A 26170-nucleotide genomic window follows, 5' to 3' on the forward strand; every position below is an offset into this window, starting at 1 on the left:
GGTGACCTCCCCAAGGTCACACAGGTAAATGGCAGAGCTAGATTTGAATTCCCAGCGACTCCCAAGTTCAAGGTCACCTTTGGAGCAAGATGGACTGTACTGATGGACACCCAGTCACAGTTACTTCTTGCTACTTAATTAAAAAGCATAACTAGAGAGAAGCAGCATTTATTATTTCTTTCAGGTGGTTGAATAGGTCCTCTGGGGGTGGGGAAAGTTCATCAGTCTCTAGTCTCTGGAAATCTGGGTTTGTGATCAAGGATGCTAACACATCAGCGATTCTACTTAAATCAAAAGCTGCGTGGTAAGGGCCCAGCCCAGGGCTGTCACTACAAACATTTCCCAAGGGTTTGGTCTCAGGAGCTTTTTCTAGGAGAGAAATTCTCTTTTCTGCTATGATTTTGAGGAAGTTATAAAACTCTCTGTAGTCAATTCCAGTGCATGATTTCATGATCACCTGAAGATGAGAAAGAAAAAATATTATGAGATTATGCTTTAACTGACACTTTCTTCACTCTTCATTCTCAGAGGACTCTGTGCAGATACCCAACCTTTAGTTGGGAACCTCTGGGATAGAAACTGTTTAAGACAATGTCCTTGGTCTCAAGTAGCTCATAGTTGGAGAAAATTGACATAAAAATGTACAAAGCTGAACGCAACAACAAAAACCACATAATGTCCTAAGGCAGTATTTGATTAAATGCCAAATAAGGAACAAAAAAATGAATCATCTTAAGAGTTCAGAAGAGGAATTGAGGGAGGGAGGGATCAATATGTTCTATTGATCAGGGAAGGCTTGACAGAGGAGGTGGGGTTTGAGCTGGGCCTAGAAGAATGGCTAAATTTGGAGAGGCAGAGAGGAAAACATTACAGACTGAGACAGCAGGAGTAAAATGGGGGCCAGATATATTTGTAGGGCAATGAGTACCCTTATTCTGGCTAGAGTGGAGGGGTTTGAATGCAAGACAATCTGGCTCCATATTGTGGAGGTCCTTGTGTGCTAGGATGTCGATGTAGTAAAGGACAAAATTTAAAGCAGAAAGGGACCTAAGAATTCATCTAGTGTAGGAGTTCTTAACCTGGGCTCGATGGGCCCATATTTCAGAGGGTCCAACAACTTGGATGGGAAAAAATTACAACTTTATTTCAATATAATGGTATTATTTGTAATCCTATGTATTTGAAAACATTATTCTCAAAAGGGCTCCATAGGCTTTAACCAGGCTGCCAAGGGGGCCTGTGGTCTTAAACAAAAAAGGTTAAGAAGCACTGATCTAATGAAACCACCTCAGCCGACAGGAAATTGAGAACTGGTCTAGGGTCAAAGAACCACTGGGTGAGTTTCCCAGACATCTAGTCCAGAGCTCTTTAATATGATGGCCATCTTAGTCATCACAGCTGCCCCAACTTTTCCCCATCTTAGTCTTTGCCTATGTGTCCTTGCTTCAACACACTTCAACCAGGTAATGAGATCAGAGATTGTCACCATTATGCCTGGACTTTAGAGGCTCTCTGATTTCCTAAACTATTTTGGCCTGAACATAAGTAAATCCTTTTTTCTCAATATACCAGAGACCAGGTTGGGGTTTTTACTGAGAAACTGAAGTGAAAATAACAAAGCCAAGAGAAAAAAAAATTCAGACTGAATTATAAAGCACAGATCCTTGATCTCAAGGCTGGTCTGGTTAGCAGTTTATCAGGCACAAGGCCCCTGTTCCCATTTGTCACTTTAGCCTGCTCAGGGTTGGATGCAAAACAAAGTTTTTAAAGCTCCTTCCCTCTGTTTAGTCATTTGTTTTTTTCCCCCAACAGCTGCTAGACATTACTGATAGATGTTTGGGCTGGGGCAACTTTCAGATGCTTTTAGGAACATACCTTTTCCAAGGCAGGCCCCCCCTTATGATCCAGTAATAGGCAATTCAGTCCAACCTAATAAACATAAAGCAGTAGGACTATGCTAGTCCTTTGGGAAACTCAAAATACTCAGAGACCCGCAATCTTATTTGTTTGGCTGTTTTCTTCAACGATGCCAATTCCAGCTCACCCGTTCTTGCCCAACTTGTGAGACTCTGGAGTATGACCTCAAGTTCACCACAATTCACTCAATGTGCTGGAGGGCCTTCCTGGATTCCTCCGGATATTACGAGGATGCCAGTGGGGAACTCTGGCTGTCCACTTGTCATCCCTTATTTCTGGCCATGTGACTAACCCATCTTCCTATGTTACACTTCCTTAATGACATTATTTACTCCTGTTTTCCTCTGAAGTTCCTCACTAGTTACATGGTACAGCTTACTCACACCAACAATGTCTTCTGTGTGAAATTTAATTTCAATTCTTCACAAAGTGGTGCATTCCATCCTTTGATGTCGCATAGCAATACTTGTAGGATGCTGGTATTTGAAAGATGGGCTTCTGTTACGAAGGCAAGTTTGGAGTCACTAAGATGCTTCACAGTTTCACAAAGGCAATCTAGCTCATTCTCCTCCTGTTAAACTCTGGGCCCAATAGGTTGTCCATCATCATCTGTCTCAAGTATACATGCAAATGGACAAGCAGTAGTTTGTTCATGCATATGCATGTCATTATCTGGGCAACAGTCTTCATCCACGTGGTCTTCCCTGATGCAACCACAAGCAGCCTCTGGAAGACCACTCACCCACAGTGAATCCCTCTTCAACTTGGACTCTGTGCTGGATTGCCTTTATCACAGTAGTGAATGTCTATGGTGGCTGAGGTTTATGATCAGAGCTTATTTCTGTTATCATGTCATTCATAAATATCACAAATGATTTTTACCATATGGATGGGAAACATATTGCTGGAAGAGGGTGTTTAAGGTGGTCTTTTGTTCTACTTAAATGCTTTTTCAAATTCAACAAAACAAGCACAATAGGATCTTGTGTTCTTCACATCTTTTGTTAATTGTAAAATGGAAAAGATTTGATGCACTGTTGAATATCCTTTGTGAAAGCTTGCTTGCTCCACACTAATATACCCACTAAGGATGCCATCAGTTTGTGTATAGATGAGTCTAATAAAGATTTTGCACAGATGCAAAAATAGGCATGTTTTCTTCATTGCCTTTTTTCAGTATTAATAAGGTCTTAGATTTTTTCACACCTTTGATCTTTCCCTCCTTCAGATACCTTGTGTATCCCTCCCTCAACAATCTCACAACTGTGTCACTTCCAGTGTGGATCTCTTTTATATATACTTGGTCCACAGCATTTTTGTCACTGTTCTTTTTAGTACCAATGCTACCTTCCCTATAAGCACATTCAGGACCATGATATTAAAGTCCCAGTGTGACAGCTTCACTGTCACTGATGATTGAGACAGTTTTTATACATGTTCTTTGTAGATCTTTTCCATTTTCTTCTGCTTGTTAACCTTCATTTTTGTCTTTAAATGCCCCTGGGATGACTTTGCTTAGCTGGTCTTCTACCTAGCTTTCTAGCCTGTTTGTTTCTGGTTTATGAGATAAAATTGTTCACAATCATCTATTATCCTTTGTAAATATTTTACAAAGGAATTCAAAATGCCTTTGGCCACCATTTCTGTCTCCTTGACAAGCAAGTCAGAGGCTCTTTTGGTCTTGTTATGGCAACTAATTTATATTGTTTAAATTTCTGCATAAAGTTATTACAACTTGTATCCATGTCATTTCTGTTGTTCATTTCCCAATTTTCATTATCAATTGGTTGTTTGAATAGTTCAGAATAAAGTTGTTTCAGTGGTATGCCATATTTTCTCATTATTCTTATATGTTTTTAGTAATGATGATCTTTGCTCTGGCAAGATGGGGGTCTTAATTATACACAGAAAACTGACTGAGGAATAGCTACCTCATCAATAGCAAGTCTTTTCTGGTCTGTTAAAATATAATCAATTTCATTTGGGGGGGATGTTATTTGGTACTTGCCATGTCCAGAGACTACTAATTTTTTTCTCAAAAGAGAATATTCATAATACTAAAGATGTGAAGGTTTTGAGTGGACTTCAAGGATTTGGCCTCTTTCCATCCTTTTTTCCTGAACCATGCTTTCCAGCCTATTTTCCACCATCCTTGCCTTTTCTCACTTTTGCAACAGTCACTGAGTATCAGAGTATACCTTGATTCAGAATTTCTATGCCTCTTCATTCTCTGCAACTGATGTTCATGTTTAAGCTGTTATTTTCATGATTTTGAAAATACTTTTCTTGAATACTGTGATAGATGTCAAACATCCATGAAGGGATACTTCTTGTGGCCTTGGGGTATATGACAAGGCCAAGTCCTTTCTTTGTCTCTGACGAATCCCTGTGAGTCATCCTTCCATTTAGCTGCAACTTCTTTTTGTCTTCTGGTTGCATTTATAGTGAGAATGTCAATATTGTTGTGATTCAGTTGTTCTAGCAGCATGCCGACTTGTTGCTCACTAGAGAATGACTTCATATCCAGAATACCCAGAGTCAAATGAAAGTTTATAGACTATCTTTAAAACTGTGTGATTCTTAGCCCTCCTGGCTCCCTTTCCTGCTACTCTGCTACTAACACTGAAGAAACAGAAGGGGGTTGCACAGAGGTGAAGGTCATTTTGTGCGTTTCTTTGTTGGGACCAAGTGATGAGTCGATTAGTGATAAAATTAGTGATAAACTTCTCCACACTTAGCTAGGCTGGTCCTCAGAAAACAGGTTCAATCTATTTGCAGAACCCAGAGTAACCTTCATGCATCAGAGAAGAGCTTTGTGGAAGCCCCTATTAAGTTTTTTTTTAAACCCAGCACCACCTCACATATAGTTCCTGTCTTAAGCAGGAAACCCACAACTAGACACTTTCTAGGGCTCTGGTTCTCTCCCTAGCCCAACTCTGGCTTTCAACCATGGTTTAAGAGAGGAAATCACAAACACAATGATCCTGTCCCCATCCTACCTGGCAGTGCTGATGCCAGTCTTCCATAGTATCCCTCCACTCATATATTTCCTGTTGCACAGCACCCAGCTCGGCCTGGAGGAAGTGCCACATGGTAGCTACATTGCAGCCATTCATCCAGTTGTGATTAATGGAGATGGTATCATCCTGAAAGAGTGATTCATGTGGAATTGGGTTAAAATGAGTATTCGGAGGATCCCTAAATGGCCAGCAGAGGTTATCAAAGGGTGACAGTCAACAGATGCTAATGGCATTTAGTCACCAAATGACAGACCTCAAAGGAGATATTCTCAAGTCTCATTCCTACCAAGATAAGGAAAAGAAGCCAAGGACAAAGGTGCATGTTTGTAGCCCCTGCTGCTGGGGAGGCTGAGGTGCGGGTCCAGTTGGGGAGTTATGAGCTGAAACGGGGGAAGCCACATTGGATATCTACATTAAGTCTGGCACCAACACGGTGAGCACCGTATCAGCTAACAACTTGGTGGGCAACCAGAACTAGAGGTAGAATTTGAACTCAGGGTTTTCTGGTTCTAAGTCCAGCACTATTCGATGTATACCACTGAACCAAAATCTGTCTCTGTGGTTTTTACCCACTGCTAATAGTTGTGTCCTTTGGGGCCAGACAGAACAGTCTAAATCTTGCTTCCACATGAGAGCCTTCCAGTACTTGAAGACTGTTATGATGTTGCCACTAGACCCTTTTTTCCCTTCTCCAGGCTAAACATCTCCAGCCCCTTCAACTAATCTTCATGTGGCACAATCTTGAGGTCTTCTGCCATCTAGTTGCCTTCCATCGGATACTCTTTGGCTTATAAGAATCTGCTATAATATGGCCCTAGACCTGAATACAGCACATACCTGAGGTGGTCTGACCAGGACAGAGTACAATGGGATTATCATTTCCTTCCTTCTGTTTGGGGCAGCTAGGTGGCACAACAGAGTTCTGGGATTGTAATCAGGATGACTCCTCTTCATGAGTTCAAATCCGGCCTCAGACACTTACTAGCTGTGTGACTCTGGGCAAGTCACTTCACCCTGTTTGCCTCAGTTTCTTCATCTGTAAAATGAGCTGGGTAAGGAAATGGCAAACCACTCCAGTATCTCTGCCAAGAAAACCCCAAATGGGGTCATGAAGACTTGGATGCTATTGAAAAATGACCAAAAAACCTTCTAGACATCATACTATTTAAAGAAATCTAAGAACTCAGTGGCTTTGGTGGTTGCTAGGCCATACTACTGACTAATACTGAGCTTGCAAGCCACTGATTACCCTCCCCTCATACACCACCAATAAAAAAAAGGTGCTATACAGATACTGGATTTGACACTGACTTTTTGAACTCAAGTATAGGCATTTATTTCTATGAATATTTCATCTTATCAATACTTTATTGAAATCTAGGTCTACTAAAACATTCTGCACGAGCTCTCTGTTATCTCTTCTTCCTTTTCCAGATGTTCAGCCACCATCCATTGGCTAACGTTTTAGGATTTTGGCAGGAATTGAAGTTATGTTCACTGGCCTACGGTTTGAGGATTCCACCTTCTCTCTCTCTTTTTTTAAATAGATACCATATTAGTCCTTTTCTAGGATGTTCCAAAGTTTGCATGCAGCCACACCTATCAGTTCTTCTAGTACCCTGGGATGTACTTTGTTCAGCTCTGGTGACTTAGGATTCAAGGCCTCTGGGTGCTCCTTTATTAGAATTTCCCAACTTAAGCTTTCATTTCTACTCAGTCATTTTTATTCTATCTTTTCCAAAGTTTTCCTTAGCACAGAAAACAGAAGCCAATAAAGTCAAGTAGTCTTGTTTGCCTTTTATTATGCAGCCCTCTTTCTTCATCCTTTTCTTTTCTTTCTGCAATATAGATTTTTAAAAATTCTGTCTTGTTTTTCTTAGCTTTCCTAAAGCCTCAGCTCACTCCAAGCTTTACTTGACAGGCCTGTATGCCATGGTTTTGGAATTCTTAGCCCATTTACCTCTGCATCAGCCTTCTAAATATGCGCCTATTAAAAAAACAACAACAACAACAAAAAACTAAGCTGCTCTATGAATTCACTGTTTATTCACATTGTTCTCTTCGGGCTACCTTCTCTTTCCCTTATTGGAACTGTTCTCTTTGCGAGTTGAGAATTTCATTCTGGAGAACTTCCCATCCCTCCTGGGTTGACATCCCCCACAGAATTTTAGTTGAAGCCAGATTTGCTTAAGTGTCTCTTTTCACTGTGGAGTGAAGGAAGAGGCACACAGCTCAGTATCCTTGTGCTTGCTCCTGTTTTCCATAAACTGTACTCTCCTTTGCCCAGGAAGATGTTGTCCAACTGCTGTTAAGCCAGCCCAGATTCATGCCCTGGCCTCAGTCTGGTTTTTATGACATGATGCCTCAAGATAGACATTATGAGAAAGTCTGGACTGGGGTGGGGAACCTGTGACCTAGAGGACCTGGTCTAGACCGAACTGATATCCTGACACTTTATCATGTAAAGCTTTTTCTTCCTGTTTACTGATATATTTAAGATGTCTTGATTCACTGAATGGAAATGCAATGGAAATTCATAAAAAAGTTTACCCCAGGTACTTTTAATTGCTTACTAAAGCTCTGAAAATATCCTACCCATTAACATAAGTGATTTTATTCTATTGAATCTGATCTTCCCCAAAACAGGGTACATGTCAGACCATGCCTGGTTTTCCTTTCCTCATTTGTCATGAACTCTAAGACAGAAAGGTCACGGTTTGCGCCCTCCCCGCCCATGCTACCAAAGTTCCTTCTACTTCACTCAGTAAGTTCCTCCTTGTTGATGAGAATCACATCCTGGGTAGAGCTTTTTCCATTTTTTGAAGCATGAAATGATCATTGAGCAATCGAATAAATCATTAGCAGTTCTGCTTTTGGCCAAGAGCTCCAGCAGATGTCTGGCCACTTAAATCTCCCATCTCTACTACGTATCATGCTTTTCTGTGCCCGCATCGTGTTTCTATGCTTGACTTCATCTAGTTCTTCCTTCTGTCCAGGTGGTCAATAGTGTACTGCCACGATAAGACTGCCTGCTAAAATTCACACAAATGTTCTCTACCAGCTTCCCCTCCCTGGTTCCTGGATTTCCTCATGTGATAATATCTTCATATATGATGCTTCTCAGTCTCTACTTCAAACTCTTTCTTTTTAATAAAACATCCCATTCTGGGTCCACATTCCACCTTGAGTGTTAGCCTATCAAGTCTCAGTGATATCTGTGAGATCATATTTGCCTCCTCATATTACGATCTCTCATTCACCACCACCACCCTTTTTTAACCACCATTCTTTGTACATTTGAATATAAGCATCCAAGGTCATGGCTCTTACTGATGGCTCCTTCCTTTGATTTTTTCCCTCTTTCTTGACTTCTCTACTGCTACTCTACCTTCACTGTGGTTTCTCTCATTGGTAGTTAACTTGGTAGACATACATACTCAAACAGTTTCCCCCTTCCCACCTCTCCTTTTCAGTTTAAAGTCCTAAGGGGCAAATACATTCTTATTAGCCCTTCTCAGGTATGCTCCAATCCTGGTCGAGAGTCTGTCATTCCAGTACCTGAACATCTGACATGGTTTCATTCTTTTCAAGTGTACCATATCTCCTCAACTTAATTGTGAGCTGCTGGAGGGCGAGAAGCATGCCTTCTATTTCTGTTTCCCTGTCGTCTAGCACAGGGGTAGGCACCAGGACACACTGTAATGTTGCTCTGGACCCAGGGCAGATCAGCCTCTCCAAGCCTTAGTTCCCTGTCTGTGAAATGAAGGGGCTGAGGTCACAGACCTCCAAGGTCTCTTCCTGCTCTAAATATTATGCTCTCTGATCCTATGAAATGTTTATTTAAAATCAAACACTGTGTAAATGGAGAAAAACATAAAATACTGTTTTAAAATGAGATAAAAAAATAAAATCAAACACATGGGAGATTGATAGTCATGGGATTTTGCATGGAGAATAGCATTTACAATGCTTTGAGGTTCAAAAGCATTTCACACATCATCTTCTCATGTGATCCTCACCATCGTTATTCCCATGTTGAGGGTAGATCTGAACCCAGGTCCCATCTGTCTCTGAGTTAAATGAACAAAACCCATCTGTTCTCTTGGCCTAAACCCAACTCAATGAACGTCTACTAAACACCCCTATGTGGGGATCCCCGGGCCTAGCACTGAGGATTCAAAGATGAAAAATGACAAAGAGCCTAACTTTAAGTAGTTAGAAGAATTCTGAATTCTGATTTCCATATGAAATCCTATTTCTATAGCATTTAAAGTTTCACAAAGGTCACATTTGGTTCCTTCTCAAACCCTGTAAAGTAGGTACTGCAAGTATGATAATCCCTATTATTTTAACAGGTGATTAAATGAGATTCAGAGGGGTTAACTAACTTGCCCACAGTCACATAGCTAGTAAGTACTGGAGCGAGCATCCAGAATGGGGGATAAAACATACATATATGATTATAACAGCTAACGTCTACATAGTGCTTACGATGGGCCATGCACTATGCTAAGCGTGCGATCCTCTCAACAACCCTGGGAGGTAGGTGCTACCATTATCTCCACTTTACAGTTGAGGAAACTGAGGCAGACAGAGGTGACACAACTAATTAACGTCCAAGCCGAATTTGAACTCAGATCTTCCTAACTCTAGGTCTGGTGCTAAGAAGGAATGTCCTGAGTGCAAAGGAGAAGTCCAGAGAAGGTGTTGGAAGAAATCTGTGGTGGAAGATCATTTTTAATATGAGGAGAGAGGACAAAGGTGGCCAGAGAAGGTTTCCTGGGTCTTACCAGATTGTACACCTGATGGTGCCATCCGCTGGGGACAAAGATCATCTCCCCAGCTTCCTGGACGATGTCGATAGCGGGGCAGCATCTGGGGTATTTGGGGTACACTTTGATGTCAAGGAGGGCGGAGGAAGTCACATCGTAGGGCAGGTTCCCGTGGCAGTCCCGCAGATTCTCTTCTTGCCCAGGGGGGTAGAGCAGCCATCTCTTCCTTCCACAGATGTTGACAGACCAGCTATAGGAGCGGAAGACATCAGCATGGTATGGGGTCCTGTGGGGTGAGCCAAGGAGCTGCACAATGAATTTTATTCATTTAAAAAAAATTTCCTGTGACACAAAACACGTAAAGTTTAGTCTTATCTTTCACATCCGTAAAACCTTAACCAATTTTCCCATCACGTGCATCGAGGTGATACTGGTGATACTTCAAAATCTGTGAACGTTAGTAGGATACGAGTTGTGTCTCTGGTGCTAGCTGTGTGACCTGGAGCAGGTCACATATCCTTTTTTTTTTATTTTTGCAGGGGGGGGAAGGCAGGGCAATTGGGGTTAAGTGACTTGCCCAAGGTCACACAGCTAGTATGTCAAGTGTCTGAGGCAGAATTTGAACTCAGGTCCTCCTGACTCCAGGGCCGGTGCTCTATTCACTGTGCCACCTAGCTGCCCCATATATGTTCTTTGATTTTCAGTTTCCTCATCTGTAAAATGGGGCTGAGACACTACCTCACAGAGCAGGTTGTGAGGAAAGTACTTTGGAAATCTCAAAGTACTCTGTCACCTGTTATAATCAGTAGCCTGCAAAAAAAAAAGGTTCTAATTTTGTAGATTTTTTTTTCTATTTACTGTTACAACTGTTACTTGAATTATTCTTTCAGTCTTTTATTTAGCTTCTGCTCCCTTCTTAAGTCAAGAGGTAAAATTTATACTGAGGGAAAAATGGCCAAGAATAACAAAGGGATTATGGGGGCAAAGGAGGAATTTGCATTATTAGACCTCAAATTATATTATAAAGTTGTTACTATCAAAACCATCTGATACTGGATTAAAAAAAAACCCAGAAAAACAAATGAGTGGACCAGCATAGATAGGAACAGACCTACACATCTGGTCCCATGATCCAGACATGCAGCACTCGACAGGTGGGTGAATCCCAAACTGAGCTTAGGTCTGCTCTGAAGAGAAGAGGCCACTCTCATCTGGACTCAGGAAAGGAAGAGATGCAGTGACTGCCTCTCGTAGATGAGAAGGGTACATGATGGTCAAGCTTAGGTCTGAGGGCATTTCAGTGTAGACTAGCTAAACAAATTTAGGCCCACCTGGTCTGGGGTAGGTTTCTTTTCATATGCACTTACTTTGTAACATAATTCTGAATTATTTTCTGAATGTGCATACAACTGTAGATTCTGCTTTTCATTTTCAGTATCCTCCCCAAACACACTCTCATGGTTCTGAATGGGAATGAGGCGGGGTAGAGAAGTGGATGCTAAGAACCACAACCTGTACCGCACAACGGCAGCAATGTCAGGAATAGAGGGTGGAGGGTAAGGAAATATTTTTTGGATATAGTAGATCTTTGGACTTGGGAAATCACAATGCTTTAATTTAGAGTCCAGGAATTGGGGAATTTTAATAAGGAGTATCAGGTGACAGAGCTCTGGACCCAAAGACAATGACCTCTGCACTGGCTGTGAGAGGGGGAGGGGCCGGGGTCCCAAGTACCTGCAGACCAATGATTCCTAAGGACCAGGACCAGATCCTTCAGGGACCAGGGATGAAGGATGTGATGTTTAGGATTCAGGCAAAGCAGAAAGGCTAGAGAAGGCACGCCAGATAAGAGGGGAAATGGCAAATGAGAAGAGCAGAGGCACTGAGGCAGGAAGCCGTAAGGTATGTTCGGTCAGCCTAGACAGAGCAGTGGGTTTGTATCAGGGAACAATGGGAGGGAAGGAGAGAAAGGCAGGTTCCTAACATTACGGAGGACAGGAAGATGCTGACGTAGAGAATAAGGAATTTGTTTCATAGCTATGAGGAAGCCATTGAAACTTCTTGATGAAGAGAATGATGACGGAAAGTAGTATTTTAGGAAAGACGCCTCCCTGGGGCACCGAGGGCTCTCCCAGCAGAGCACAGGCCCCAGCAGGTGCTGTCACACTGGGAAGGCCCGCACTACAGTCTTGGAGTCACACTGTGTCTGCTTTCTGAGGACCAGCCTAGCAAGGAACCGAGAGGCTCATCACCACTGAGCTAGTGGCTGTGGTCAAGGTGACCCAAGAGCCTGGTAGTAGTGGGCAGAACAGAGCGGAGGGAGCGGGGCCTGAAGCACCCCCAGAGCTGAAGACACCCCGCATGCCCCACCCAAAAGAGTCCAAAACACAGCTTTACCATGATCCTTTTGGCCCCATGTAAACAAAACGATAATCATCCACTGCCAGTTCATCCCAGTACTCGTTCAGCCAATCAGATGAGAAATACACAGGCGTGGTGTATACGTGGTGATCTGGGAAAGTCCTTGGAAGAGAAAAGACAGGGTGGTTAGAGACAACCCAAGGGCGGGTCGCCCCATGCAGTTTTACGGGCTCTGCTAACCATCTTCTTTCCTTGATACATTTTCCTAAAATGCAGCTGCCGTCCTCGACCCCTCCTCCCTCATGCCCCAGATCCAAGCAGTCGCTAAGTCTGGTTGATTCTGCCTCCACAGCCTCTCCCGCACGTCCACTCATAGAGCCCCCATTCCGCCCTCCCCCCTCACCGAGCACTGGGATGGGCTCCACATGGGCCCTGGCCTCCAGGCTCACCTTTCTCCAGACGCCTGCTCTCGGCCTAGAGCACAGACCGTGTCTGACTGCATCACTACTCCCAGGCTCAGTGACCCCCAATGGCTCCCTATTGCTGCCGGGGTCAAATACAAACTCTTGGCTAGCGTTGAAAGCCCTTCACAACCCGGCTCCAATCTACTTTTGTGAGTTCGTTACACCCGCCTCCCCTTCACAGGTGCCCATCCAGCCAGATTGACCTTGTTCCCCACACATCATGCCCTCTCTGACCTCTGTGCTCACCCCATGCCTGGAACGTACTCCTTCCTCACTTCCACTTCTTAGAATCCCAAGTTCCTTCAAGGCTCAGCTCAAGTAGCACCTCCTACATGGAGGTCTTTCCTGGTGCCCCAGGGGCTAGTACAAGGGTGGGGAACCTGTGGCCTGAAGTGTGGCCCTTTGACTGAATCCAGACTTCACTGAACGAATCCTGTAATAAAAGACTCTGTTCTGTAAAACTTGGATTCAGTCAAAAGGCTCCACCCAAGAACCTAGGAGGACACAGGGGGCCTTGAGGCCGAGGGCTCCCCACCTCTGGGCTAGTGTATCCTGTCCTCCAAATTGCTTTGCATACATGTTATTTCCCCAACAGAACACAAGATCTCTGAAGGCAGGGACAATTTCATTTCTGTCCTTGTGCAAGGGTGAGGGTTGAGGAATCAGTCATCCTACCCTGCATAAAATAATTGGCAAAAAACCCATTCTAGCCCTGTTAGGTGAGAATCTCAATCAAACAAAGACATCAAACTCAGTGCAAAAAACCCTGGTTAATTTGGAAGGAGCAAAAACCATTGATGAGGTTACACAGGAAGTATACTGGGACTGGCTGATGAGCCTCAGTCATGCCTTGTGAGTCCTGCAGAAAACAGCACGCCAGTTTGGAATACGGGATTTTAGTGGTGGGATAACCCAGTGGGGAGGAATTCCAGCTAATCCCTTGAAAGAGAATCCCTTTGGGCTAAGAAAGGAGAGCACTCTCTGACCCCTTATCTCTTTTCTTCTTAACTGATAATCAACAGGGGAAGCAAGGTGGGGGCTCCTGAATCCTACCTGTAGAAAATGGCCACACCCAACCTAGAAACCTTAGACAAAGAAAAGCAGCCCACTGGAGACCTATCATTTAATTGGCATTGGGAGCTCTCAGATGAGTAAAGTCCTTCTACCAAGGCAGATCAGCACATTCTCTGCAAACTAAAGCTTTAAGAGACTTGTCTGGAGCACCAAGAGGCTGAGCGGCCCAGGATTACACAGCCAGTATGTGTTAGAAGAAGGACTCGAACCCAGGTCCTGATGGTGCCGAGGGTGTCTCTAGTTTTCTTTGCATATTGCCAGTGCTTAAGAAACGCCTGTTCACTGACACTGTAGACACCAACACTAACTTTCTGTGAGTTAGAACTGGTTGACTCAGGCATGGGTTTGAATCCGATATACATTTATTCATGGAGGGCAGTATGGTGGAGTGGAAAGAACACCGAATACTCAGAAAACCTAGACTCTAGTGCCAGTGTGGCAATGCGCTATGGAAAACTGGAGAAGCACCTCAGCTGCAAAATGAGAGCTGGACTAGGTGGTTTCTAAGGTCTCCTCTGACCTTAGAGACCTCTGACATTCTATAATTCTGAATCAAGCCTGTGTTCTGTACCCAGATCACTATTTCTGCAGAAAACCTCCCCCCCCAAAAAAGAGAGTCATATGCCAGAGACCAGCATACGACAAGAATCTAGACAAGTCAACATAGACAGATGGAGGGGCCCTCGAAGGCAGTGTGGGGGCAGCTGGGAAGGGGCAATGGGAGCACGCAGTAGGCCGAGCTGCTCATTTTCTCCCTTTCACTCCCCTTCAGTCTTCACTGGTTTGCTAAAGGCTGACAGTTTAGTAAGTGATCTGAATGTAACTGTGCATACAACACTTGTACAGGTATTATGATTCAATATAATGTTTTCTGTTGTAAGTATGCTTGGTAGACAAAGACCTTGTCTCCGCTGTTCTGCATCACTGTAGAAAATCACCGTTGCTCATCACTCTCTTGCTCAAGGACCCTGATGGCTCCCCATGGCAAAAAGAGGAATTATACTATTTCTGTAGCTCTCAACACTTGGTGAGTACAACACCTGCTTGTAGTCCATCTATACCCTCTCCCCCATCCTCTGGTCTATGCATCTCTTTGCTCACAGCGTCTGGTCTGTCTGGAATATTCTACCTTTTAGTATATTAATTCACTAAACTGGTCAATAAACATCGACTGGGCACAGTTTACATACACAGCACTAAAGTATTACGAGATACAGAGATGAGTAAGATACAGCAGGTCAATCTAGTAGGGAGATGGGAACACAAAACAGTTATCACAGGCAGAAAGTAAAGTGTTACAAGAGAGATAGAAAGTGCTCTGGGAGCGATCATTCAAGGCCACTGGCATCAGGGAAGGTTTCATGGAACTGGCATTTGAACTCAGCCTTAAAAGATTTCAACAAATGGAACAGTATGAACTCAGGGACGTGAGGGCTCTTTCATGAATTCTTATTGCACCGTTCAAGCCCTATCTAAAATCTCTCTCCTCTGAACTTCTATTGCACATAACATTTATTTTAAAACTAGCTATTTTTGAGCATTCTTTTTTTTAAACAATTTTGACTTTCAAATCCTCTCCCTCTCCTGCCCCTCCCCCACCACTGAGAAGGCAAGAAACTGGCCCTCAGCACATGCTGTCTTGGAGCTACTTTTAGTCATCTTATTACACTTACATAGTTTTTTCATGACATCTCCAACTTGTTTCAATAGTTTAGGGTATAACTCATCTGGGTCATTTAGGACAGTCAGGTGTTTTCTCTTATTATCACTTCCCTTCATCTTGGGCTTCAATGAATCATAAAAAGTCAGAGAAGGAAGGGGCTTTTCTGGTCCAATGCCATCAACTTTAGGTCCAAACGAAAAAGTTTCTCTCATCACTTCCTCTCCCTTGGGGATAAATTTATCAATGTAGGAGCTGAAGCTTTATCAGGTGTTTTGATTTTTAGCAAAATAAGATCTGAGAATTCCTCTATGGACAATGTCAATGACAGGGATAAGGGAGCAGATGATTCCCACTTTAATTCACATTTTTACCAGTTCACCGGCAGACTTCTTTCAGACAGAGTGCACGGCCGTGTCACTAAGGCCTCTTCCTTAATCACCCTTCAGGGCTGAGGTCAAGTGCCATTTCACGAGAAAAGCCTTCCCTTAATTGCTACGACTCTCTCTCTCCTCAAATGACCTTTATTTATCTTAATAAAATTCTACTCCTGACTTTGGTTTTCCCATTAGTCAATTTCTGGTGCTGAATAAATGCATGGTGAAGTGGATTTGTCCACTTTCAGAAAACTGACAAAAGTCGAGTCAATACTTGGTGGTCTAGCCTTTTACCTACACAGATGCCAGTCCTTGAGGTAGAGACAACCCTTGGCAGAAGAGTAGTCACCCTGGATGTATTCTCTCCAGTAGCTTATGTAATCCCTCAGCGGGATCTGTTCTTTTGGATTAGCATTGTACTCCTGGACGCTGCAGTTTGCGACAGGAACTACAGCATCCCCTGAAACAAACACAGATCTTTCTTACCGGCTTGCTGGAAGACAGAACCAATGGAGCTGCTCCTACCTCCTCAGCCCTTCCCACCCTCCCCCAGAATGCCTTTGCCCATCTTCTACCAAACACTGTCCTGTTATGCAGAGTAGGGGACAGGGCACATAAGGAAGACTTGTGTGCACTTACTAGCTGTGTGATTCTGGGCCAGGCACTTACCCTCTGTCGGCCTCAAGTTGCCTCAACCATAAAATGGGGATATTATAGTAGCACCTACCTCTCAGGGTTCCTGAGTGGATAAAATGAGAAAATATTTGAAAAGTCCCTAGGCACTTTGGAACCTCCTTGATGCTTCTATGGACCCAGCACTTTAAGTACTGTATTAATACATGATCCCTGTCCTGAAATAGCTTAGGATATATTTAGGGAGAAAAGACAAACACATGTAAACCAATATACTACCTTTTCTTTATATTAGTTACTCAGGATCTTAAGAGTATACAGCTAGGAACCAAACCAATTCTGAGATAAAAGCATAGTCAGATTTCAACAGGCTACAGGGAGAACTTTTAAAAAAAATCAGATTTGTGATTTTATTGGTATATGGAACTCAAGGAAGCCACACCTAGTAGCAAAGATCAGCATGAAGGCCTAGTCTGAGAGTTGCCTTGGGCCCCAGGATTAGGCGATTTACCCAGGGTCACTCAGCCAATATGGGAAGATTGAAAGGAAGGGAGGGAATGATGGCAGGTAAATGCCTCTGGTGTGGGATGGTGTAAAGAACACTAGACCCAGGAGTCCAAATCCAGGGTTATAAATCCCATTAAGTTACCTTAGATGTGCTATGCATAAGTAGCTATGTTCCCTCAGATATATCAGTTTGAACTTTGTTTTCATTCATTCATCTGTGAGATGAATATGCTACTTGCTAGGCCTACCTTATCCTCCACATGGATGTGAAAGCATGTAAAGTGCTATAAAAACTTAAGCTGTATTGATTTTATTTCACGCTCCTTCCATGGAAGGAATGACTCCCTACCTAGGTTTAGCAATGAGTGAGTTGCCAACCAGATTTATTTTTAATGAGTCATGAGCTTTTAGCACTCCATGGTTTATTTCACATTTATTTTATTCCTCTTTCTTGGCCATCTGTTTGTGTTCTGTCCTCAAAAATCGTCCTGTAAACTCTCCAAAGGTAAAGACTGGCTCGTTTACATTCTATTGGGTAATTCCTTGGAGTACACCTAGACCCTGCTTTAAGAAAACTAAGAAACATAAATCAGATCTTGACCATATCATTAGAAAGCAGCAGGTAGGTTAAAGCCACCGAGCTGCTATTTACAGATTGGCTGCATCTTCTGAGGGTGCAGAGCCGATTGTCTCAAGAAAGTGGAAAGGCCCTTGGACTTGGCAGTCAGGGGACCTAGGTTCTAATCCTAGCCCTGTCATTTACTACAATCATTTACAATCTCTTTGGGTCTCCCTTTCAGCTCTAAATCTATGGTCTGGACACCAGAAAGTAGCCCTGTTGAGCCTCTTTGTAATGAAGCAAGCTTCCCAAGGGTCTCTGGATTCCTTTATGTTGTGTGTCCTTAGGGAAGTCTTGTCTACACTTCCAGATCCTGTGTCCAGGTCGCTGACAGCAGGGACTGTTAACTGATTGTTGAAGGTGTTTTCCTCTAAGGACAATGATACCCACCAGTGTTTGCCCTTACAGTGATCCATTTCTGGCTGCAATGCTTACCAAAATTCCAAAGAAGGTGATCGAAGTTAGGTTTCCCATCCTGGGTTACCCAGTATTTCCTGCTTTCCCAGCTCTTGGTGAAGGCAGAAGAGAAAACGCAGGGGAAATTCGGGAGCAGGTACCCTTTGAAAAAGTCCAAGTAAGTGAAGGATTCTGCCCTGATATAGTCCACACTGGCATGGGGTTGGTAAAACCTCTCATAGGGCAGCGGCGATGCCTGCTGTTTGCCAAAGAACTTGCTGGCACATACGTAGGTTTCCCGATCCATTTCGACCTAGAGACGCTACCTGGGCACAGCAGGTGTGAGGCTAGCTCCGGCTTGACCAAGAAGAGGCCATGCTAGCTAGCCTTCACTGCTCTGGGGACGCTGCCTCCAGCCGGATTTCTGGACCCTTCTGGCTAAGCGGAGGCTTGCAATGCTTGCACTGGTGCATGAGTATTCCCACAAACAAAGGAGGTTTCCAAAGCCTAAGTAGGAAGGACGGGAAACCAGGAGGCTCTTGCTGGGGACACAGGGCAGGTCGTCATGAGGAACACGCCGCAGCGACCCTGGCCGACAAACCTAGGAGAGGAGGAGGAGGAGGGATGGTGAAAACACGTTAACGGCGCCTCCGAACTTCAGCCCCGGGGGGACATAGCTGTCTCTCCTTCCCATCCCCCCACCCCTTGGGCTGTGAGCAGGACCTGTCTCGTACATTTCTTTGTATCCCCAGCGCTTTGCCCGGTGCCTGGCACACAGCAGACGTTTACTAAGTGTTTACTGGCTAGCTGACATCACCCAGTCCGAACGCGTCATTACAAAACAAACAAAAACCGACCACAGGCCCAGAGAGGGAGTGAGACTGGCTGGAGGTTTCACAGCAAGGGGTGGGCAAGGCTGGGATCTCGGGGATTCGGGACTCTGGGCCCTAACTCTTGCTCTACACGACTGCCCTTACTTACAAAAATAAAAAAAAGTCTCCACCAGACGCGGCGGTTTTGATAGCAACAACACCCGGTAGCTTCCAAGCGAGCCCCGGGTAGGGGAGGGAAGTCACAGGGGGATCAACGCGAAGCAGATACTGCAGTCAGCCTTCCCGCGCCTGCGCACGACCGCCTTCTGACTCCGCCCCACCGGGTGAGCCACTTCCGGGCTGGGCTTGTACGGGTCGGGAGAGGAGGGAAGCAACCTAGGAACTCTGAAGCCTGGGTGTGTGACGTAAAATCTAGCGCGACGCCGAAAGGCAGGGGCACTGCAGCTTCCGCGCTCCAGGCGCGCGACTCGGCCGCGTGCGCACGCGCACTGCGCTCTGACTTCGCCCCCTGCCGGCGGCGGCGTGCGCTGGACCGGAAGCGCGCCTGGCGACGACAACAACAACAGGCAACCTCCCGGCTCCTTTGCAGACGATTCGTCACCCGAATCTGCCTTGGACGGTATTTAACCCGCAGCCCTTGCAGTCCGCGCACTGTACGAGACGTTGCCGGCACCCTCTGCTTCTGACGTCTCTTCCTTCTGCCTTCCATCCAACCTCCGGTACGTACGGGGTTCCCTGGCCTCGCGCCCCCTCCCCGCCTCCGCGTTGCTATGGTGATGGAACATTTTCCCCCCCCCCCTCCCCTCCCGGCAGTGGGAGCGGGGAGGGAGACTTGGGGGGGACGGGCTCTGTTTCGCAGCCCCACCACTTCCTAACTCGGAAGGTCTTTTCAGAGACGCCCCTCCCCCCTTTCTGTGCAAGCTGGGAAACTGAGGTTCAGAAAGGGGACGGGGCTGTCACCCAGCGAGTGCGAGTGGTGAGGGGAGGGAGGGAAGAAAGAGCCCCCATCGCCTGTCCCACCTCTCCTCTCATCCTAGGCACCCCCTGCCCTTCCATCTACTCATTCCCTTCTTCCTTTAAACCTGCCGTAGAGAGAGGAGGACTCGCATTGAGGATTGGGAGAGGAAGGAATTGGGGGAAGGGGTTCCTGGTAGTGAGATGCTGGCAGGTATTCGGACAGTGTAGGTGTGTAGAAGGTAGAGGGGGAAGACTGGAACGATGGAGTAGTTGGGGCCATGAGATGGGGCAGGTATTGAAAGATATAGGAGGTGGTAAAGGACTAGGCATGTGGGGTGAGGGTAAATTAGGAGGGGGAGAGAGGATTGGGGTGGGAAATAATGTGGAAGGCGCGTTTATGTAGTGTCCCGTGCCATTGGGCTGTTTGAATATAGCAGCATTTTCCCACCACGTTGGGATTCTTTGTGCTGAGTCTGATGGAACTGTCAGAATAGAGAGGCAGACAGGAGAGGGAAAACGCAAGCACCCGGCACCCGGGTCTTCAGGCCTGCACATAGCAGCCAAGTGCCTTTTTTTCTGTGTAAAGGGTAATGCGATTCTGGGTAGGTGAAGCCTAGAGGTAGTCAATGGTTTGCCCAAGGTTACACATGCAGGTGTGGATCATGATGCCTGGGCTCCCCAGAACTCCCATCATATCCAGGGGAACTGAGAGGTTAAGGACACATATCTGTTTCCAGTGCTGAGCACAGTGTCAGGCAAAGAGCAGGTGCTTAATAACTGTTTGTTGGTGGATTGTTTTCTGAAAGGTGGTTGGTTCATAGTCCAGCCACTAGCCTAGAGAAAGGTGAGATGAACCAGTTTTTCTTGGAGATTATATTAAACTTCATAGGATCATTGATTTAGAGAGGGACTTTAGAGATCACAGAATCCAGCCCCCTTAAAGGTTATCTCCTCTACTCCTTAAAAAGAAAAAGAATTTTTATTTACATTTTGTTCCTTTTATTATAAATTTAATCATCAACCAATATGAACATTTCATTGTAGGGAAAAGAACAAGATTATAACACCATCATGTTCTGTTACATAGTTTGGTTTTTAAAAACCATATTTTAAAATTACTTGGTAACAATGGCCCTATTTGTATTTCTCCCTTTCTCTACTAACTTTTTTTAAAATTATGACCCTTTTATGTTTATATTATATTTAGATCATATCAGTTTGGAGCTTATTGTGATAAAGAAGATACTGGTTTAAGTCTAATTTCTGCTGGTTTGTAATTTTCCTTGTAGTTTTGGTTGAATAATAGAGTTCTTAACCCAATGATTGACATCTTTGGGTTTATTACACAGTATGCTTGAGTGTTTCTGAGTCTTGTTTGCCTAATCTGTTCCATTGAGCAACTTTTCGAATATTTTTAGCCAGTGCCAAATAGTTTTGATAATTCCTGCTTTATAGTGTAGTTTGAGATTTGATACTGCTAGGCCTCTTTCATTCTTACTTTTTTTCCTTCTCAACATTCAGATACTTGAAGTCTTGTTCCATTAGATGAATTTTTAAAATTATTTTTTCTAATTCTAGAAAGAAACCTTTTGGTAGTTTGGTGTGATTCTAAATCTATATATTTAGGTTGTGTCATCATTTTTATTGTTTTGTCACAGTACAACTATCAATAATTAATATCTCCAATTGTTTTTCTTCCTTAATTTTTGTAAACACTGTTTTTAGTTATATTCATGTAAGCCTTCAGTGTTTTTTTTTGGTAGGTTAACTCCCAGATATTTTTTGCATTTTGTAGATATCTCAAATGGAATTTGATTTTCATGGGTTTCATTTTATATCCTGCTACTATCCGAAGTTATTGTTGCAAATAAGTAAAATTTGTATTTGGTTAAATTTCTAGGGTTTTCAAAGTAAGCCATCCCATCACCTGAAAATAGCAAGAATTTTGTTTCTTTGTGCTTATGCTTGTTTCCTCAATTTCTTTATCTTGTTTTATTGTAATATTTATCATTCCTAGCACATAATAGTCGTGACATTGGATAACCTTGTTGTAGCCCTGATGTTATTGGGAAAGCTTGTGTTTCTCCATTACTCCTTTTTTTAATAGATGAAGAAATGAGGCTCAGAGAGGTAAGAGTCCTTGCCAAAAGTCACACAGGTAGTAAGTTTTTAGAGGCAAGATTTGAACCAAGGTCCTTTGGCTCCAACTTTATATTTCTGCTGCAGCCCCACAGAAACAATGCCAAAAAATAAGACCTATTTAAGGAATGTGTGGAAGGACTATAAGAAGGAAGGGAAGGAGCAGGAATTGTCGGTAATGGGGAAAAACAAAACCCAATAAATAGCAGCCAGTTAATTACAAAGCATTTCAGCCATTGCTTTATTGAAAAATAAAAATCTGGTGCAAGAATTCTATTAAGGACACCTCCATCTTCCTCCAAATTCTTCTAGTAAGTGGTTTTAAAACCTAGGTCAGTGCCATGTTTTGGTTGTAAATTATTTGAAGGAACATAGTATGTTCTTGGGCAAAGCTGTTATCTAGTGCTTTATTGTAGTGCCCCTGGGTCATGAAAACAACTGCAGAGGATTTATAAGTTCTGGTAGCTCGGTCAAGCTGGAGAGACTTGGAGTATGAACTTGGAAACTGGGTATCTGTTACGAGAGGAACACTCTAGCCAAGTTCTTCTCACTAGAAGGTGCCTACTAGGTGATGATTTATTTTTCATTATTTATTTACTTATTTATTTTTGCCATAGCAACTTATGAAGACAGTACGAAATCATGGAGGGGTTGCCGTTTGCACTTCTGAGGGAGTTAACACACATTTGTAGAACAACAGATTCCTTAAATAATGGAAGAATTAGCCTATTGCTTGCTATGTGGCCATTTTAGAAATTCTTGAATAGGAAAACTGATTTTTTACTATTTTTGTCTTACCCAGAAGGCACAGGTATGATGAAACTGATGCATATGGGCATCATGTAAATTATACTGCATTACAGATAAAACAGCATATTGTCACTTTTCCTCATTAAAAGGATTTTCTATAATTATAGCCAGCTGTAGAGTGCTAGATGATGCACAAAGTATATGGCACATGATTCTTCCCTAGTTGCCTCTTTTGTAATCTGCCTCTAAATTCTTCACCTCTTTTTCTATTGGGTCACTGGACAGGAGCTTGAAGTCCCTCTCCACTTTGAAGCAGGAAGGAAATAGTCATTTCACTGTCTTTTAATTCCGTGGCTCTTCTCAGTGTAGGGGAAAAAGCTGACAGATTGTAGCGATGTGGAGAGATATTTTACCTTTTTGGTTTCAATTGGAAGGAAAGAGATTTGACTAAAGTCTCTGAAAATCCCTTTACAACACTAAGATTCTTCAGTTCCCAGATCTCTCTGAACTTGGTTGTCCTTGGAAAATTTGTGTTGTACTTTATACCAGTGGGATCTATTGGCTAAGTTCAAGGAAGTGTAGTGAGTTAGATAGTTGGGGCAGCATGCAAAAAAAAAATCTTGTTTTTCATTGAGATTTTCAGGTAACTTTAAAAAAAAACTGCTTCCTTATATTGGAAGAGATATGTGAAACTTGTTTTCCTTACATTTGCCTCATTCATTTCATCTTTTTAGGCTTTGGTTTGGCCCTTTGTGATTTTGGAGGAAAGATATTGCATCCATTTTGGTGGTAGTAGCAAATACCCTGTTGCTTTCCTTCTTTGGTGTTTTGTATTATCAGGTGCTTTTTCTTTCTTCTCTTACATACTAAAAATTGAGAAATGTTTCAGTGGCTCTTTTCTCCTCATGCCTGTTCTTCTTTTCTCTTCTCTGATACTATAGTCTCTTAAACTCAGCAAAGGCAGAATGGATAAATATTTTCTGCATAAGAAGATTTAGGTGCATCAGATCGATAGGGATCACTTTTCCTCATGAGAGTGAATTGACTTGTCACTTCCAGGGTTCACAGGGCCTTCCTTGCGCAGAGTGGGCGCTCAGTAAATAGGGATAGTGGTGATTGTTGATCACCGTTTCCCAACCACACTCAATAAAAAAATTAATCCGCAGACATTTCTGAAATAAAGAAGTCTCTCTAAATATCCTACACTGATGTTTATCATACCTCTACACTAATCTTGGATTCTTGAAGGCTGTGCTAGTGGAGGGTTAGCTCATATACGTTCTACCAAGCTGGAAAAACTTGGGGTCCAGTCCCAACGATAGACTGTCTTCTGTCTAGGAGCCAAGCTAGCTAAATGAAGACAGCCTGTCAGGGGGAGAATTTACTGGCCCTGGACACCCGTGAAACAAACAAAAATGTCCTCAGGACTGTGTGGGGTGGTGAAAAAGGAGATAAAGGCTAGTAGGAATCACTGTTTTTAGAACATTTATAAACAGTGATTTGTAGAGGCTGTGAAAGTGAGATTTTTGTCTAATGACCAAGGCATTAACAAGCTTGACTCACATCAATGTTGATATTATTGCTATATGGAAAACCACAAGACTAGACAATTATAGCTGAGCATCTGACTTGGTCCCCCTATCTTGTAAGTTTATTTGTCTCACTTAACCTGTAAAAGGCAAAAAGGCTGTGTTAGAGGTGCAAGTGACTCGGGGGGCCAATTCTCAGATAGCATTGACTCATTTGGGGCTTTCCGGTGGCCTTAGGTCTAATTTACAACTTTCTGGGCATCTTGGGACCTAAAAGAAACCAAGTCTAGGCCCATTACATTGGGCAGTGTCCCAAGGCCCAGAGAGTCCCCACACACTGCCCTGCTCCCCTGAGAGGTGGCTTTGGATGGGACAGAAGTAAAGAAGACTCATCCTCAGCCCCTGAGCAGACCTCACACAGTTCTTTGTTCTCACCTCTTCTATGTGCTTACCACACATTGTTTTGCATCATAGTCTTTTGTAAATGTGTCATTTCTCCTATCTAGACTTTATGTTATTGGAGGCAGTCGCATAGTGGAAAGAACAGCAAACACAGGCAGAGGGGAAGGAGGTAGAAGCCTGGCTCTGCCACTTATGTCCTGTGTGATCTCAGACCAGTCACTTAACCCCTCTGAGCCTCTAAGTTGTCTCCTCTCTGGAATGAGGTAGTTGAACTCAGTGATACCTAATGTCCCTTCCAGCTCTGGGTCTGTTTTTTTAAAAAAACAGGGACCACATCTTAACTAATGCTGGGAGCTCCCCCGCTGTGCCCTCTGTACATTGTGGCCATTCAGTGCATGTTTATTTAATTGAATCTGCCTTGGAATCCTTATAGTACTTGTACTGTACATCACAGTAGTATGTCTTGTATTAACTACTGTCTTATATTATTTTGTGGTTGATTCATGGGTGTAGATTGTTGTTACCAAACTACAGCCTTGACTCTTTAAGATCATGCACAGTTTGTTTAGTCATTCCCCAATTAGTTGATGGGCGTGTACTCTGATTCCAATTTGTGGCTATCACAGAAAGTGTTGTTACAAATATTTTTGCATATGGTGGGGACTTTCTTATCAAAGGGGGAATACGTCTTTGTTAACTTGTTTTTTCTGTTCCTATTTAAAGGTAAAAAGTTGTATCCTTTTCTGTTGAGTAGGCCCAGCAAGCTGATGAACAGAGACATCTGCATCCACACATGGCCATGTTCTTATTATTTGGAACCTGAGAAACGATGGATCCCTGGCAAGCTTTCACTGACTTCTGTTTTGCTAAAGTTTTTGGCTGATAAGAATGGAGAACTTCTAGTCAGCTTCCCTCTTTCAAGCATCAGTGAGATTAAAAAAGAATCGTCGCACTTCATCTTCAGTTCCATCACTGTTCTGGAGAAAGAGCACATTAAGCACTGGTTCAGTTCCTTCCAGCCCAGCCGGAATGTGGTCTTCAACATCATCGAGCATTTCTGGAGGGAGCTGTTGTTGTCTCAACCAGGAGCCCAGGCATCTTCTCCCCAGATGACCAAGGGTAAAGAACTGACAGGCCTAATGGCCTCTTCCCAGAAACGGTTAGAAGATACAGCAAAAGTCCTTCACCATCAGGGTGAGCAATTTGATAACATCATGAAAGGACTGGACAAGATTGAATCAGATATGGATGTAGCCGACAGGTATGGTACTTAACTTCTGAACTAACCGAAAGCTAACTAGATCTTAATTTCACACAAAAGGATGATCTCTTAATCTTTTCCTCATACTTAAATTTCTTGTCCTGAGAATTTTTATTTCGGTATTTAAGTTCCTAGTGGGCAGAAAGAAGTTCTATTAATTCTTGTGTCTATGGTGCATGCAAAGCACACTCAATAGAATTGACATACCACAAATGGGCATATAAATTATGACTTTAAGTTTGCAAGAGTGATCCTCTGCAGAATTAGATGATAGAATGCTGCATTACTGAGATGCCATCGGCTGCATACTTCATGGTCTTTTGGCTGTGTTCTACCAGGGGTAAGGAACCTGCAGCCTTGAGGCCACAAGTGGTCCTCTGGCTCCTCAAGTACAGCTCTTTGACTGAAGCCAAACTTCACAGAACAAATCCCGTTAATAAGAGGATTTGTTCTGTAAAACTTGGACTCAGTCTAAGGGCTGTACCCAAGGACCTAGAAG

General features: G+C 43.5%; 2 protein-coding genes across 2 annotated transcripts in view; one reads left to right on the plus strand and one right to left on the minus strand.

Annotated features, from left to right (window-relative positions):
* Positions 1-138: 138 nt before the first annotated feature.
* JMJD4 (jumonji domain containing 4) lies at positions 139-18939 on the minus strand. The gene is made up of 7 exons (XM_036738443.1): positions 18782-18939; positions 17840-18401; positions 15940-16105; positions 12107-12232; positions 9728-9959; positions 4917-5063; positions 139-457 (listed from the first exon to the last, which is right to left on the minus strand). Exons 2-7 carry the CDS (start codon positions 18105-18107, stop codon positions 152-154), a joined length of 1245 nt encoding a protein of 414 aa, XP_036594338.1. The 5' UTR covers positions 18108-18401; positions 18782-18939; the 3' UTR covers positions 139-151.
* A 218-nt stretch (positions 18940-19157) lies between these two features.
* The window catches only part of SNAP47 (synaptosome associated protein 47), a 60352-nt gene continuing 53339 nt past the window's right edge, over positions 19158-26170 (plus strand). Inside the window, exons 1-2 of the mRNA XM_036739323.1 lie at positions 19158-19352; positions 25165-25671. Coding sequence (XP_036595218.1) covers positions 25178-25671 — 494 coding nt within the window. The 5' untranslated portion in view covers positions 19158-19352; positions 25165-25177. The remainder of the gene's footprint in view (positions 19353-25164; positions 25672-26170) is intronic.

The sequence above is a fragment of the Trichosurus vulpecula genome, chromosome 9 (genome assembly GCF_011100635.1).
Source record: "Trichosurus vulpecula isolate mTriVul1 chromosome 9, mTriVul1.pri, whole genome shotgun sequence".
NCBI lineage: Eukaryota > Metazoa > Chordata > Mammalia > Diprotodontia > Phalangeridae > Trichosurus > Trichosurus vulpecula.

What these genes read in the sequence shown, in the direction of transcription:
- JMJD4 (XM_036738443.1), bottom strand. Translation starts at nt 18,107, where the DNA reads ATGGATCGGGAAACCTACGTATGTGCCAGCAAGTTCTTTGGCAAACAG. An exon ending in ATGGGGCCAAAAGGATCATG is followed by an intron (nt 9,960 to 12,106) that starts GTAAAGCTGTGT and finishes CCGCTCCTATAG; the next exon opens with CTGGTCTGTCAACATCTGTG. An exon ending in ACCATCAGGTGTACAATCTG is followed by an intron (nt 5,064 to 9,727) that starts GTAAGACCCAGG and finishes TCACTCTTTCAG; the next exon opens with GATGATACCATCTCCATTAA.